Genomic DNA, 17052 nt, shown 5'->3' with positions numbered 1-17052 from the left:
GATTCCCTCCTTTCAGGCACCAGGGATGAGGAATTTCGGTGACGTGTAGAGAGCAGAGAAACTGGGACTGCTATCCTTAGAACAGAGAAGGTTATGGTGACATTTGACAGAGGTGTTGTAAATTCTGAAGGGTGTGGATTCCATTGGCATGGCTGGACCAACAGGACAACACACATTTAATCAAACTGGGGGTGGAGCGGGTAGCAAGGGGAAATTTTCTTTTGCTACAAGCAAAAGCTTTCACAGGGGAATGGGATAAATATGGAAAAGTATGCAGGGCTATTTGGAAAGAACCCGTGGTGGGACACGGTGGGGTGGGAATGATTGGATATTTTTATGGGCAGCATGGTGATTAGCACGGCTGCCTCACAGCGCCAGGGACCCGGGTTCAATTCCCGGCTTGGGTCACTGTCTGTGCAGAGTCTGCATGTTCCCCCCATGTCTGTGTGGGTTTTCTCCAGGTGCTCCAGTTTCCTCCCACAGTCCAAAGAAGTGAGTCACTGTCTGTGTGGAGTTTGCACATTTTCCTCATGTCTGTTCCTCCGGGTGCTCCGGTTTCCTCCCTGAGTCCAAAGGTGTGCAGGTTAGGTTGATTGGCCATGCTAAAACCGCCCTCAGTGTCCTGAGATGTGTGGGTTAAAGGGATTAGTGGGTAAATCTGTGGGGATATGGGGATAGGGCCTGGGTGGGATTGTGGTCAGTGCAGACTCGATGGGCCAAATAGTCTCTTTCTGTGGTTTAGGGTTTCTATGATTCGATGCTGGTTAGGTTGATTGGCCATGCTAAATTGCCCCTTAGTGTCAGGGGGATCAGCAGGGTAAATACATGTGGTTACGGGGATAGGGGGGTGAGAGGGATTGTGATCGGTGCAGGCTTGATGGGCTGAATGGCCTCCTTCTGCACTGTGGGAATTCTATACCTTTTCACCCACACTGAAGGGCAGAATGGACTCCTTCTGTGTTGTAAGATTGAGGTCAGTTTAGACTAACCAATAGAGATTGATTTCTGTCATCAGGCGACCACATTGTTGCTGCATCATGGAGGCAGTGTCCGTGTGATATTGTCACTGGACTGGTGATCCAGAGAGCCAGGGTAATACGCTGGGGACCTGGGTTCGGATCCCACCACGGCAGATGGCAAAACTTGAATTCAATAAAAATCTGGAATTAAGAATCTACTGATGACCATGAAACCATTGCCGATTGTCAGAAAAACCCACCTGGTTCACGAATGTCCTTTGGGGAAGGAAATCTGCCGTCCTTACCCGGTCTGGCCTACATGTGACTCCAGGGCCACAGCAATGTGGTTAACTCCCAACTGGCCTCAGGGGTGGGCAATATGCCCACATGCCATGAACAAATTAAAAGATGACGGTTAAAGGGGGAACTGATGGACCTTGATCTTTTATTTTCAAGAATTTCTGAGTTCCTGTATTCGATGGGGAACTCTCGCCAGAGTTTTGTTTCCCGTTAGAGGGATCCAGTGGTAACTGCTGGCTACTTCCAATGTACCTCAAAACGACAGTTTGGCCTTGGACAGGGTAAAGCAGCCAACTTAGGCTTCACAGGACTGCTGACAAACTGCGAGCCACGTCATGAGGCAGGTGATTAAAAATTTGGCCAAAGGAGCAGGTGGTCTTAACCGGGAGAGAAGTAGAGAGAGAGAGAGACAGAGAGATTTATGAAGCAAATTCTAGAGCCTGGGGCCCACATAACTGAAGCCACAGCTGCTGCTGGCGGAACGACTACAATCAGGGCTGTGCAAGAGGCCAGCATCCAGGAGGTCTTGTCCAATTAGAGGGCCAGAGGTTACGAGAACAAGGAGGGGCGACAATGCCCTGAATCAATTCTAATAACGGGATTAAAGTTTTATTAAACAGGATAAAGAACTTACCTTCCAATACGGAGCTTCCAGTCAAAGAACAAAGAACAAAAACAGCCCGGGAAACAGGCCCTTCGGCCCAACGAGCCCATGCCGCCATTTTAATATTACCAGTCCCCCCCCCCTCCGCCCATGACCCTTATCTATTCTTTTTATGGCAATCCACATTGAGGGAAACTAATTTAGGGACAATTTATTACCGCCAATCAGCCTAATAGCACATCTTTGGGGTGTGGGAGGAAACCGGAGCACCCGGAGAAAACCCACGCAAGCACGGGGAGAATGCGCAAACTCCCACAGACACCGGCCCAAATCCATGTGTCTGCACAGCAAACAGTGATAGTCACTGAGCTGTCGTGCTGCCCAGCATCTGGTCCAGTTTAAGCACACACTAATGACATGAAGCACCAGGCCACCAAGAGCAGCCCTAGTACGACCCATCGCGTGTATGCCCCTCGTCGGACAACAAGGCGGACCGACTTAAAACCTGTGGATTAAAAGAGAAAAACAGTCGATGAAGCACTTTCTGAAATGTTGTTCCCGTTCTAAAAATGGGAAGTACAGGTGCCAATCTGAGTGCACAGCAAGCTCCCACAGAGGTTGCCTTTTTGAATCCGATCTGAAACCATATCAGATCTGGCTGCGCCCAGTGGGACACAACAGAAGGAGAATTACACTGTGTATAATTTGTGCTGGCAATGCTCAACGGAACAGTCTGAAGCAAGGAGTTCAAAAACTTCCAGTCTCTGCTAACCGTGACTGTGCATACGACTGAGCCTTGGGAAAGCACCGTGTGTACGGTTTTAAAATGATGTTCCCATTAACAGCAGGAGACCTTGATGTTCTGTTGTGCCCACTGACGAGAGGACAGGACTAACTACGGCCCCTTCCAAATCTCGAGAGCCACAGAACGCAAACGGGTCCAACTCAGGAACTAAATGAAAGTGGACAGAATTGGCCTTGGTTTAGCTCCAGCCCACAGTCACTGTAACTCAGTACGGCGCAGGGAAACAGCTTGGAAAAATCTTCTGTCGTCTCCCCGCCAACGTCCCACACTCCAAACAGCAGAGACTTTCGTCAGAGGAGGAAACTGGAAAGAGGACAATCAGAAGGAGCTGAGTCCTGGGGGTGTAACTCCCTCCTTCTGAAACCGTGGACATAATAAACCAGTAATTTAGGGTAATTGCCACGCCATTCGCATCCCGACACCTCCCTGTTTGTTCCGATGTCTAATAATAGAATGAAACCGCTGGCAAATCTGGCATTAATCAGGATCCAGTGATTATAGGCTGAAAAGCAGAGGGGAATCTGACTTCCCAGCCTGCTGGCTTTGAACGCTTGGGAAGCGTGGAACCTTCTGGACCATCCCGACAGCGACCTGACGCCATTTCACTGGGTGTGTTCGTAACCGTCGACAACCCCATTTCCCACGACATGTACATTCACCGACACAGTGTCTTTCAGAACCTCGGGGAAAGCCACAAAGCTTCACGGCAGCGCTGCGACGGCAGTGAACAGGGCAGCAGATTTGTACACACACAGAAACTAGACAAATTACCAGGCAAACTCCTGTTTTTAAAGCGACGTTGGTTGAAGGATAGATTTTCATAGAATCCCCTACAGTGTAGAAGGAGGCCATTTGGCCCATCGAGTCTGCACTGACATTCAACAGACCATCTTAGCCAGGCCCACCACCGGCTCTATCTCTGTAACCTCATGCACTTACTCCACGAATCCTCCTAATCTACACATCTTTGGACATTAAGGGGCAATTTAGCATGGCTAATCCACCTAACCTGTCCATCTTTGGACTGTGGGAGGAAACCAGAGCACCCGGAGGAAACCCATGCAGGAACAGGGAGAACATGCAGACTCTTCACTGACAGTCCCCCGAAGCCGGATAGTTTTCAGATCACCAGGGCTAAGTCCTCTGCTCATCTCCATATAGTGCCATGGGATCTTTCACAGCTCGAGGAGAGGGCAGATGGGACTTTGGTCTTATCCAGAAGGAGGCTCCTCCAACATTAAAACAGTCCAGTACTGAAGTTTTTGAATGAATTCCGTGCAGAATAATTTTACCCACTTCGCTCCCTCCATCACCAGTACTATGGCTAGAGTGTGCCAGCTATACATGTACCAAAGCTGCTTTAGCACCACCCTCAACATATTCAACCCCCACACCTGGAAAGACAAGGTGTACAGGTATATGGAACGCCTCCTCATCCTGTTGCACTTCACCATGAATCACATGTGCAGATCACCAACAACCTGTCCTGGTCCCTCCGTGCCAGAACTACAACTAAGAAAGCCCAACAACACCTCTACTTCCGCAGGAGACTAAGGAAATTTGGCAAAAACCCAGCCTGCAGGTGCAGCTGGTGATCAAGAAGGCGAATGGAATGTTGGCCTTTATAGCGAGGGGGATAGAATATAAAAGTAGGGAGGTCTTGCTGCAACTGTACAGGGCACTGGTGAGGCCACAGCTGGAGTACTGTGTGCAGTTTTGGTCGCCGCACTTGCGGAAGGATATATTGGCCTTGGAGGGAGTGCAGAGGAGGTTCACTAAGCTGATACTGGAGATGAGAGACTATGAAGAGAGACTAAATAGGCTGGGTCTGTACTCGTTGGAGTTTAGAAGGATGAGGGGGGATCTTATAGAGACGTATAAGATAATGAAGGGAATGGATAGGGTAGAGGTAGAGAGATTCTTCCCGCTTAGAAAGGATAGCAGGACTAGAGGGCACAGCCTCAAGATAAGGGGGGGGGGGGACGCAGTTTAGATCGGAGTTGAGGAGGAACTTCTTCACTCAAAGGGTGGTGGATCTCTGGAATTCTCTGCCCGTTGAAGTGGTGGAGGCTACCTCGCTGAATATATTTAAATCATGGGTAGATAGATTTCTGATAGACAGGGGAATTAAGGGTTATGGAGAGAAAGCGGGAAAGTGGAACTGATCCACTTCAGATCAGCCATGATCTTATTGAATGGTGGGGCAGGCTCGAAGGGCTAGATGGCCTACTCCTGCTTCTATTTCTTATGTTCTTATGTCCTTATGCATGTCCACTACAACTCTCACTAATCTTTACCCTTGCAGTGTAGAAAACATCTTTTCCTGATGTGTCACAGCTTGGTATGACTCCTGCTCTGTCCAAGACCACAACAAACTACAAAGGGTCATGAACGAAGCCCAGTCCATCACGCAAACCAGCCTCCCGTCCACTGACCCTGTCTACACTTCCCGCTGCCTTGGAAAAGCAGCCAGCATAATCAAGGATCCCATGCACCCTGGACATTCTCTCCTCCACTTTTTTCTATTGGGAAAAGAAATACAAAAGTCTGAGGTCACGTACCAACTGGCTCAAGAACAGCTTCTTCCCTGCTGCCATCAGACTATTGAATGGACCTACCTCACATTAAGTTGATCTTTCTCTGCACCCCAGCTAAGACTGTAACACTACATTCTGCACCCTCGCCTATGAGTTTAGGAGTCGGGAGGTAATGCTGCAACTTTATAAGTCCCTTGTCAGGCCCTACTTGGAGTACTGTGCGCAGTTCTGGTCGCCTCACTATAGGAAGGACGTAGAAGCTATTGAAAGGGTACAGAGGAGATTTACAAGGATGTTGCCTGGATTGGGAGGCATGCCTTATGAAGATAGGTTGAGGGAGCTGGGACTGTTCTCCCTGGAGAGGCGTAGGTTGAAAGGCGACCTGATAGAGGTTTATAAAATGTTGAGAGGAATAGATAGGGTGGATTCTCAGAGGCTATTTCCCCGGGTTGAAATGGTTGCTATGAGAGGACACAGATTTAAGGTGCAGGGAAGCAAGTACAGAGGAGATGTTAGGGGTAAGTTTTTCACTCAGAGGGTGGTGAGTGAATGGAATCGGCTGCCGTCAGTGGTGGTGGAGGCGAACTCGCTGGGGTCTTTTAAAAGACTTCTGGATGAGTTTATGGGATTTAATGGGATTGGGGGTTATAGAAAGGTCTATGGATTGGTCGGTATTGATGTGATCGGTGCAACTTGTGGGCCGAAGGGCCTGTTTGTGCTGTAGTGTCCTATGTTCTATGTTCTATCCTTCTCTATGAATGGTATGCTTTGAATAGCGTGCAAGAAACAATATTGTATACTAACGCTTGTGACAATAATAAATCAAAAATGTGTATTAAACATGTATCACTATCTCTTTATTGTCACTGGGTCAAAATCCTGGAACTATCTGACAGCACTGTGGAAACTCATTCAGCACATGGGCTGCAGCAGTTCAAAAAGGCAACTCACCATCTTCGCAAGGAATCTAGGGATCGGCAATAAAGTATCTGTCCCAGGATGCCCGTATCCTGAGAATGAATTTCTATTAAACATCTGCGACGTGAACTTCTGGCCTTCTGACTCAGAGAGAAGACACTGAGCCAAGACTGACACCTGACTAGTATGGTTGGCTGCTTCCCGGAGTACTGGACCTCTTACCCACAGCTATTAAGAAAAGCAGGTGCCAGAGATTTAGAATGAAATGCTAAGCTATAGGGACAGAACTAATACAGTCTGATCTCTGACACACACACAATGTTAACAAGACAGAGTTAAAGTATAACCTGATTAGTCACTGTAACATCGAAACTCACTACTGGGCTATCAAGCAGACTATCGGTACAACCGTGGGTAGAGATGACTGGTGTGCACGTCCAAGTCTAGATGGTCAAACCACCCAGCTAGACTGCCCTCTCGATCCTACAGAACATGTTCTCAGGTCTTCCTGCTTTAACCCACTACATACGCCACATTTACCATAATTCCACCACTAATCCCCCAGCTCCTGCCTGACGACTCAAGAACATTTGATTTCGCAAGAATATTTGTATAAACTTCCATAAAATTGCTAATCCAAGTAAATTGGAACACTTAAGATAACAAAGACTGTTTCACAGCTCCAGGGACCCGGGTTCGATTCCTGGCCTGGGTCACTGTCTGTCTGGAGTTTACACATTCTCCCCGTGTCCGCGTGGGTTTCCTCCGGGTGCTCCGGTTTCCTCCCACAGTCCAACCTGTCCTACCCCCTCCATGCCGACGCTGTAGTTAAGAAAGCCCATCAACACTCTACTTTCTCAGGAGGCTAAGGAAATTTGGCATGTCAGCTATGACTGTCACCAACTTTTAGAGATGCATCATAGAAAGCATTCCTTCTGGTTGCATCACAGCTTGGTCTGGCTCCTGCTCTACCCAAATCACAATAAACAACAAACAGTCATGAACGCAATCCAGTTCATCATGTAAACCCGCCTCCCATTCACTGATACTGTCTACACTTCCCGCGACCTTGGAAAAGCAGACAGCATAATTAAAGACCCCATGCACCCCAGACATTCTCTCTTCCACCTTCATCCGTCAGGAAAAAGATACAAAAGTCTAAGGTCACGTACCAACTGACTCAAGAACAGCTTCTTCCCTGCTGCCATCAGACTTCTGAATGGTCCTACCTCGTATTATGTTGATCTTTCTCTGCACTCTAGCTCTGACTGTAACACTACATTCTGCACTGTCTCCTTTCCCTCTCTTTGAAATGGTATGCTTTGTCTGTATAATGCGCAAGAAACAATATTTTTCATTGTATGCCAATACATATGACAACAATAAAACTAATCAGATTAAAAAGTTTCAGAATGCAGAGACCTCGGTACAAGTGGTCAATTTAACCTGTCTCCAGTCCTGCTCCTGCCAACGCCCGTCCAACTGAAGAAGCAACAACTAGCAATTACTAGTTGGATGAGAGGGCATCAGTAATCTCTCACTGGGCTAAATAAAACTGGGACAGTCACTCTTGGTCCCATATGTGCTCATTCAATTAAGTTCCGCATTATCTTCAGGAAATGGTTCATTCCCTCTGGATTCTATATGATCTATAGGAATGGGCTCAGTCACAGTGGATCCTATATGATCTATAGGAATTGGCTCAGTCACAGTGGGTTCTATATGATCTATAGGAATTGGCTCAGTCACAGTGGGTTCTATATGATCTATAGGAATTGGCTCAGTCACAGTGGGTTCTATATGATCTATAGAAACTGCTCAGTCACAGTGGGTTCTATATGATCTATAGGAACTGGCTCAGTCACAGTGGGTTCTATATGATCTATAGGAATTGGCTTGGTCACAGTGGGTTATATATGATCTATAGGAACTGGCTCAGTCACAGTGGATTATATATGATCTATAGGAATTGGCTTGGTCACAGTGGGTTATATATGATCTATAGGAACTGGCTCAGTCACAGTGGGTTCTATATGATCTATAGGAACTGGCTCAGTCACAGTGGGTTCTATATGATCTATAGGAACTGGCTCAGTCACAGTTGGTTCTATATGATCTATAGGAATTGGCTCAGTCACAGTGGGTTCTATATGATCTATAGGAACTGGCTCAGTCACAGTGGATTATATATGATCTATAGGAACTGGCTCAGTCACAGTGGGTTCTATATGATCTATAGGAATTGGCTCAGTCACAGTGGGTTCTATACGATCTATAGGAATGGGCTCAGTCACAGTGGGTTCTATATGATCTATAGGAATTGGCTCAGTCACAGTGGGTTCTATATGATCTATAGGAACTGGCTCAGTCACAGTGGGTTCTATATGATCTATAGGAACTGGCTCAGTCACAGTGGGTTCTATATGATCTATAGGAACTGGCTCAGTCACAGTGGCTTCTATATTATCTATAGGAATTGGCTCAGTCACAGTGGATTCTATATGATCTACAGGAACTGCTCAGTCACAGTGGATCCTATATGATCTATAGGAACTGGCTCAGTCACAGTGGATTATATATGATCTATAGGAACTGGCTCAGTCACAGTGGATTCTATATGATCTATAGGAACTGGCTCAGTCACAGTGGGTTCTATATGATCTATAGAAACTGCTCAGTCACAGTGGATTATATCTGATCTATAGGAACTGGCTCAGTCACAGTGGGTTCTATATGATCTACAGGAACTGGCTCAGTCACAGTGGGTTCTATATGATCCATAGGAACCGGCTCAGTTACAATGGGTTCTATATGATCTATAGAAACTGCTCAGTCACAGTGGATTATATATGATCTATAGGAACTGGCTCAGTCACGGTGGGTTCTATATGATCTATAGGAACTGGCTCAGTCACAGTGGGTTCTATATGATCTATAGGAATTGGCTCAGTCACAGTGGGTTCTATATTATCTATAGGAACTGGCTCAGTCACAGTGGGTTTTATATGATCTATAGGAACTGGCTCAGTCACAGTGGGTTCTATATGATCTATAGGAATTGGCTCGGTCACAGTGGATCCTATATGATCTATAGGAACTGGCTCAGTCACAGTGGATTATATATGATCTATAGGAACTGGCTCAGTCACAGTGGGTTCTATATGATCTATAGGAGCTGGCTCAGTCACAGTGGGTTCTATATGATCTATAGGAACTGGCTCAGTCACAGTGGGTTCTATAGGATGTATAGGAATGGTCTCATGTTCCTGTTCACAGCAAGTGACAGCTGTGATGGCGGAGGAAATGGTGCAATATGTTTCCTAAGTGGGTCCTCAATTGCCTCGACAAATTGCCCACCAACATGCAGTGGGCAGCTGACCCCGGTCCCACTTGCTTCTGGTCAAGTCCTTCCAGAGGTTGGAATTGTGGCTTCCATTTCACCCGGTGCGGCCCTGCGTCCGATCCCATCTCCAGTGGCATGAGTTCAAATCCCACCTGGAATGTTGCGGGTATGAATTGAGTTTGAAAGAAGTTAAAAAGCTGATGTCGATAAAAGTGACCGTGGGGCTTGTGGACTGTCAGTAAAAACTCAACTGGTTCACAAATGTCCTTTGGTGAAGGGGAGCCACCCTTCCCATCTCTGAGCTACACATTGCTTCAGGAGCACCTGAGTGGGATTGACTCTTAACTTCCCTCTGGTGCAGGCGTCGTAACCAGTTGGTGCAACGAGAGTGAGAATCGCCACACGGAGCACAGCAGTTCAAAATGTGACTCACTCCCACCTTCTCACCAAAGTAAGGCAGCACAATGATCATCATACGCCAGCTGATAAAATGTTGAAGAGTGAGTTTAACTCTTGCGCCAATAGAATGCAAGACTTCACCCGCAACAAATGCTCGAATCATTATCTGTGAGTGCCATTCAATTCCAAACTTGTCGCTTCCAGACACCTTAAATTATTTTGGAAACAAAAATTTTAGAGAAGGAGAAGCAGGAGGAGTGGGCAGTTAGGATTGGGCAATGTTGGCCAGCCAGTGATGCCCATGTCCCGCCAATCGATAAAAAAACGTTCAGGTTGACCAAGAAAGACTTGTGCTGACCGATGGACCGAATGGCCCAGAAAACCATAAAATATAGGAGCAGAATTAGGCCATTTGGCCCATCGGGTCTGTTCCGCTATTCAATCACAGCTGATCTGATTCTCATCCCCATTCTCCTGTCTCCTCCCCGTAGCCTTTGATTCCCCTATTGATCAAAAACCTATCTATCTCTGCCTTAAAGACACTCAATGACCTGGCCCCCACAGCCCTCTGTGGCAAAGAGTTCCACAGATTCACCCATGGTTGAAGAAATTCCTCCTCATTTCAGTTTTAAAGGAGTGTCCCTTCACTCTGAGGTTATGCCCTCGAGTCCTATTCTCACCCACTAGTGAAAGCACCCTCTCCATGTCCACTCTACCCAGGCCTCGCAGTATCTTTCAATAAGATTCCCCCTCATCCTTCTAAACTCCATCAAGTACAGACCCAGATTCCTCATATGACAAACCCTTCATTCCTGGGACCATCCTTGAGAACCTCCTCTGGGCCCCCTCCAAGGATAGCACACCCTCCGTCGCCGGCCTATCCCATTCTATCATCAGACTGATACAATCCCTGTCACAAAAGTCTTCCAACCTCTCCGAAAAAAGGGAACTGTCCTCTCCGACGTTAAACGTGGCTGAGGGGGGGGGGAGCAGGGGAAAGGATCTCCCGCAGAGTAGGCTTACCACAATCAGTGAGTCGTGAATAATTTTGAGGGAGGAAGTAAGGAGGAACCTTCTTCATCTGCAGAAAGGTCGGTAAGAACATAAGAACATAAGAACATAAGAAATAGGAGCAGGAGTAGGCCATCTGGCCCTTCGAGCCTGCCCCGCCATTCAATAAGATCATGGCTGATCTGTTGTGGCTCAGTTCCACTTTCCCGCCCTCTCCCCATAACCCTTAATCCCCTCTCTTATCAAAAACCCATCAACCCGCTTCTTAAAAATATTTAGCGAGGCAGCCTCCACCACTTCAACGGGCAGAGAATTCCAGAGATTCACCACCCTTTGAGTGAAGAAGTTCCTCCTCAACTCCGTTCTGAACTGCCCCCCCTTTATCTTGAGGCTGTGCCCCCTAGTCCTACTGTCTTTTTTGAGCGGGAAGAGTCTTTCCACCTCTATCCTATCCATCCCATTCATCATCTTATACGTCTCAATGAGATCTCCCCTCATTCTTCTAAACTCTAACGAGTACAAGCCTAGTTTATTCAGCCTCTCCTCATAGCTCAACCCCCTCAACTCCGGTATCAGCCTAGTAAACCTCCTCTGCACTCCCTCCAAGGCCAAAATATCCTTGCGCAGGTGCGGCGCCCAAAACTGCACACAGTACTCCAGCTGCGGCCTCACCAGTGCTCTATACAGCTGCAGCAAGACCTCCCTACTTTTATATTCAATCCCCCTCGCTATGAAGGCCAGCAGAGGGTGACACAGTGGTTAGCACTGCGGCCTCACAGCGCCAGGGATCTAGGTTCAATTCCCGGCTCGGGTCACTGTCTGTGCAGAGTCTGCACGTTCTCCTCACTGTCTGCATGGATTTCCTCCGGGTGCTCCGGTTTCCTTCCATAGTCCAAAAGACGTGCTGGTTAGGGGCATTGGCCGTGCTAAATTCTCCCTCAGTGTACTCGAACAGACACCGGTGTGTGGTGACTGGGGGATTTTCACAGTAACTTCACAGCAGTGTTAATGTAAGCCTACTTGTGACACTAGTAAATAAAATGTTTGACAAAGCTGTCAGGTGATTCGCAAAGGATCCAGAGGGGACAGAAAGAAATATCTTGTTACATAGCAAGTTTAAAGTTCTACAATGCGTCTCCTGAAAATGTGATGGAAGCAGGTCCAGTGCTAACTCCCAAAAGAGAGTGCTTGAAGGGAAGAAATTCTCATGCCTGTGCGAGGGAGGGGGGCGAACAGGGCAGTTCCACCAAAGAGCCAGCACAGGCAATGATCGATAAAAGCTAAATACTGCGGACACTGGAATCTGAAACAAAAACACAAAATGCTGGAAAATCTCAGCAGGTCTGACAGTATCTATGGGGAGAGAATAGAGCCAACGTTCCGAGTCTGGATGACCCTTTGTCAGAGGCAATGATGGGCCAAATGGCCATGTTGTATCATTCCTGGAGAGAGCAGCAAGGAAGTTGGTGCGTTCACACATTTACCTTTACTGGACTTTACCATCCTTATGAAAAAGGAAAGCCGTTTAGAGTGAGTGGGGAACGCAGTGGGGTAAAACGGAGCTAAGTGATTGGGAGGGTTTGCGCTCCTCCCTGCTCACCTTTTCGGCCAACAGCTCCCGGATCTTTCCCGCCTGCAGTCGAAACTTGAAGAGCTGCGATTCCAGCGTCATGCACCGTTTCTGCCAGTTGAAGCCACCGCTGCCATTCTCCATCACTGTCTCCATGGTAATTAGCTCTCCCCAGTGGGCGTGCGTCCTTGAGGCTCTTCAACCCTGCAAAGCAAAGCAGCCGTTAAAACCAGCGCCTGAACGCAGACTACAATGTTTATGCGTCGTTGCTAAAGAAAGGCCTCAGTCCAATCTGAATGATAGCAGCTCCCCCCCACCCCACACTTACTGTGGCCATGGTAAATTGCCTCTTAGTGTCAGAGGGACTAGCAGGGTAAATATGTGGGGTTACGGGGATAGAGCCTGGGTGGGGTTGTCATCGGGGCAGGCTCAATGGGCTGAGTGGCCTCCTTCTGCAATGTGGGGATTCTACGAGTGACTCAATTGAAATATTTAAATTTATGAAAGGCTCTGATGGAGTAGACACAGAGGGAATGTTTTCCTCTTGTGGGGAAACAAGATAGTCACCAAGAAATACAACAAGACAGTCACCAAGGCTGGCACGGTAGCACACTGGTTAGCACTGCTGCCTCCCAGCTCCAGGGACCTGGGTTCGATTCCTGGCTCGGGTCACTGTGTGTGCGGAGTTTGCACATTCTCCTTGTGTCTGCGTGGGTTTCCTCCAGTTTCCTCCCACAGTCCAAAGCTAAGCAGGTTAGGTTGATTGGCCATGCTAGAATTGCCCCTTAGTGTCCTAAGATGCTATGGTTAGAGGGGTTAGTGGGTAAAATATGGGGGTAGGTCTTGGGTGTGGTTGTGGTCGGTGCAGGCTCGATGGGCCGAAGGGCCTCTTTCTGCACTGCAGGGTTCTATGATTCTATGATGATTGATTTAAATCCAACAAGGAATTCAGAAGAAACCTCTTTACCCAAGGACTGTTGAGAATGTGGCTCTCACTACCACAGGGAGTAGTAAAATAAAGAGCATGGATGTATTTAAGGGGAAGCAGGATAATCCTGTGAGGGGGAAGTTGTAATAATGTTTTGGCCCGGCCAATGCACCTAACCCACGAATTCAGAAACCGGAGCACCCAGGGGAAACCCACGCAGACACGGAGAGAACATGCAGCCTCTGTGCAGACAGTGACCCGAGTCTGGAATTGAACCTGGGTCCCTGGCGCTGTGAGGCAGCACCGTGTCACCATGTGAAGGCAGGTCCAAAGAAAATTGGCCGTGTCTGCAGGTAAGGAAAGCATGGATGAGGATTCCAGCAGCAGATGGGCTGAGGCTGGGGTGGAGATGGCTATGGTTGGCCTGTACAGTTTGGGTAAGTTCTCCGCCAAGACCAAATCAAAATGGTGTTTGGAAGCAAAGGGTTCTGGCAAGGATTTTGCTGCTCTGACAATGTGTGGACATACCTCCCGGGTCAGTCACATCTGGAGGATCCTCTGAGGAGAACCAGTGGCCGGATGGGTCTGCTATTGTCATACCAAAAGATATTTCATAGGGAGGGGCTAAATTCACAAAGCCCGGACTTAGCCAACCATCTCCAGCCATTGTCCCATAACTCAATGCTCACAGACCATGCGTTAATTGGAAATAATCAGCACACAATGGACCGAGTGTCTTTCTGCATGACAGACACATTAAGACAAGGTTCGGTAATCAAACACAGTCCAGGAGAGATAAGGTAAAGCGGGGCGGGGGGGGAGGTACGAGAGCAGGAGATCGGGGCTGTTCAGTGGTTGAGAGGTTGTCACTGTGCCAGAATTGTAGGTCAGGAGATCAAAAGGCAAGGGAGACCCAGTGCTTGGGACAAAATGACCGACTTTCCATGGAGTTCCAAATGTACTCCGTGCAAATCATTTTCACCATCTGAATGGTGCAAAACTCACATCTGCAGAGACCTTTTGGAAACAGCCAGGTCGCTGCACACTTCCATCCACCAATACTGAATACAATACTGAATAAGAGGCTGTAACTCTTACTTTCTCGCAGGTCAGGCCCTCTCATATCACAAAACATTCTTTATTGAACAATGATTACACAGAGAACAGGACAGCCATTATTCAGAAGCCAGCGTGACTCCCACTCCAACCCTGAGGTCTCATCAGTCGGGGCACCAGGAGACTGCTGCCAACACTAGGGAGATAGAGGGAGTCAAATGTGGGGCCACTCGCAAAATGCACAGCATACGCAACGCTGCTCCGCATCCTGTTCACCCACCACCCCTGCTGCTTATTGACCTAGACTGACTCCCGCTCCACCAATGCCTCCAGTTTAAAAAGATCATCTTTGACATGTCTTAGCTTGCAAAGTGTCTCGTTCACCTATCAGCCCTGAGCTCGCTGACCTGCACTGGCTCCCAGTCAAGCAAGGACTTTATTTTGACATTCACATCCTTGTTTTTAAATCCTTCGACCCTCCCCTGCCTCTTTAATCTCCTCCAGCTTTATAACCCCTCCTCCAATTTTGCATTGCTCCATTCTTTGATTCATTATTGTCACATGTATTATCATACGGTGAAAAGTATTGTTTCTCTGCGCGCTGTACAAAGCATACTGTTCATAGAAGAGAGGTGCAGAGTGTAGTGTTACAGTCATAGCTAGGGTGTAGCAAAAGATCAGCTTAATATAAGGTAGATCCATTCAAAAGTCTGACAGCAGCAGGGAAGAAGCTGTTCTCGAGTCGGTTGGTGCGTGACCTCAGACTTTTGTATCTTTCTCCTGACAGAAGAAGGTGGAAGAGAGAATGTCCGGGGTGTGTGGGGTCCTTGATTATGCTGGCTGCTTTTCCGGGGCAGCAGGAAGTGTAGACAGAGCCAATAGATGGGGGGGGGGGGGGGGGGGGGCTAGTTTGTGTGATGGACTGGGCTATGTTCCTATCCCTTTTGTAGTTTCTTGCAGTCTTGGTCAGAGCAGGAGCCACACCAAGCTGTGATACATCCCAAAAGAATGCTTTCTATGGTGCATCTGTAAAAATTGGTGAGAGTCAGAGGGGACATGCCAAATTTCCTCAGCCTCCTGAGAAAGTAGAGGCATTGGTGGGCTTTCTTGACTATAGTGTTAGCAAGGAGTGACCCGGACAGGTCGTTGGAGATCTGGACACCTAAAAACCTGTGTGCTCTGATCTGAATCGCTGTACCGTTGGCAACCAAGCCTTCGGCTGCCTGAGGTGGAAACTCTGGAATTCCCTCCCGAACTCTCTCCATCCCTCTCTCTATCTCTCTACGTCTCAAAACCTACCTCTTTGAGCAGTCTTTATCATTGATGCTAATATCTCACCTGGCGCAGTGTCAGAGTTTGTTAGCAACCCTGTGAAGCAACTTGGTGTGATTAATTACCGTAAAGGTGCTATATGAATGCAAGTAATTGTTTTTGGACAGCGAATGTGCCAGGATAGACCGTTTATCACATCTCCAGTTCCACAAACGCTCATTCTAATGTAGGAACTCCAGGTGACACAGTCCCCTTTTCAGCCACTGTGCACTGACCCACATGTTCTGTTTTTATTTCATCTTTTCAGGACTTGTACTGTTTCTGTTAGACTCCCTCTGCCTCTGTGAAGTGAACCCAAGCATCTTTAATATTTGAGTTACTTGGGCCCTTTAGCGGCAAGGCTCTCCTTCAGACAGGACTCTGTGACTACGTACTGCCGCCTCCTGCCTATCCGCTGTTTAACACCCTGGCAAATACATATTCATCTTGAAGATCGTTGTGGGTGACGGAGGAGCGGCAATGTTTTATCTTTGTGCTTTCTAGGAGATGGGAATCTTCAGGGAAAATCAAAGAGTAGCAGTAGCCTATTAATCAGGACCGGGGCAGAGAGAGGGAGAAAGAGAGAGCTGGAACAGGGATCGGGACAGAGGAAGATAGATGGAGATATAGAGAGAGACAACAGTCTCATCCACACACGACTCCTTGAAAGGATCAATTACAGACAACACCTATACCCACCTCAACCCTTAACTCACTTCCCTCAACCCAAGCTCTGCCTGTGGTTTGTCACCCTGCAGCCAATACAGCATGAACAGAAATTTTCTCCCAGCAGGAATATGGGAAAAACCTGGATCCATTGGCTGGAATTCTCTGGACGCTCACACCCCATTGCCGCTACCAGCAAGAACGGAGAATCTGCCGTTCGGCCGAATCTCTGTTCACTGCAGCGGGACTGGAGAATCCCAGCCACGGGGGAGGTCGGAGAATTCGGCCCACAGCTTTGGGTCCCCATCACCATCTCCAGTCCCTAAACAGTGACTCCATCCTGCACGAGGCTGAGCCACATCATTCGCAACTTAGATATCCTACCCTGACCCCAAACCTCACTCTCCTTGTCTTTAAGGTGTTCCTTAAAGACTACAATCTGGACTGTCTGACTTCACCCGGACTCTCCCACCTTGCCCAGAACCGGGATTCTCCGACCTCACCCGAGACTGTCCCACTTCTCCTGGGACTGGGATTCTCCGACCTTGTCTGGGATTCTCCCACCTCTTCCGCTGCCAGGACCCTCCCACCTCGCTCACACCTGGGATTCTCCCACCTCTCCCACGCCCGGGATTCTCCAACGTC

General features: G+C 48.0%; 1 protein-coding gene across 1 annotated transcript in view; it reads right to left on the bottom strand.

The window, feature by feature from the left end:
* Nucleotides 1-17052, bottom strand: part of LOC145352743 (pleckstrin homology domain-containing family H member 1-like) — a 150184-nt gene that overhangs the window by 121127 nt on the left and 12005 nt on the right. Inside the window, exon 2 of the mRNA XM_080203010.1 lies at nt 12477-12650. Coding sequence (XP_080059136.1) covers nt 12477-12602 — 126 coding nt within the window. The 5' untranslated portion in view covers nt 12603-12650. The remainder of the gene's footprint in view (nt 1-12476; nt 12651-17052) is intronic.

The sequence above is a fragment of the Carcharhinus amblyrhynchos genome, chromosome 14 (assembly GCF_965287045.1).
Source record: "Carcharhinus amblyrhynchos chromosome 14, sCarAmb.v2.hapA, whole genome shotgun sequence".
Classification (NCBI taxonomy): domain Eukaryota; kingdom Metazoa; phylum Chordata; class Chondrichthyes; order Carcharhiniformes; family Carcharhinidae; genus Carcharhinus; species Carcharhinus amblyrhynchos.
Note: the sequence above shows the minus strand (reverse complement) of the source record. Positions and strands in the feature narration are given on the sequence as shown.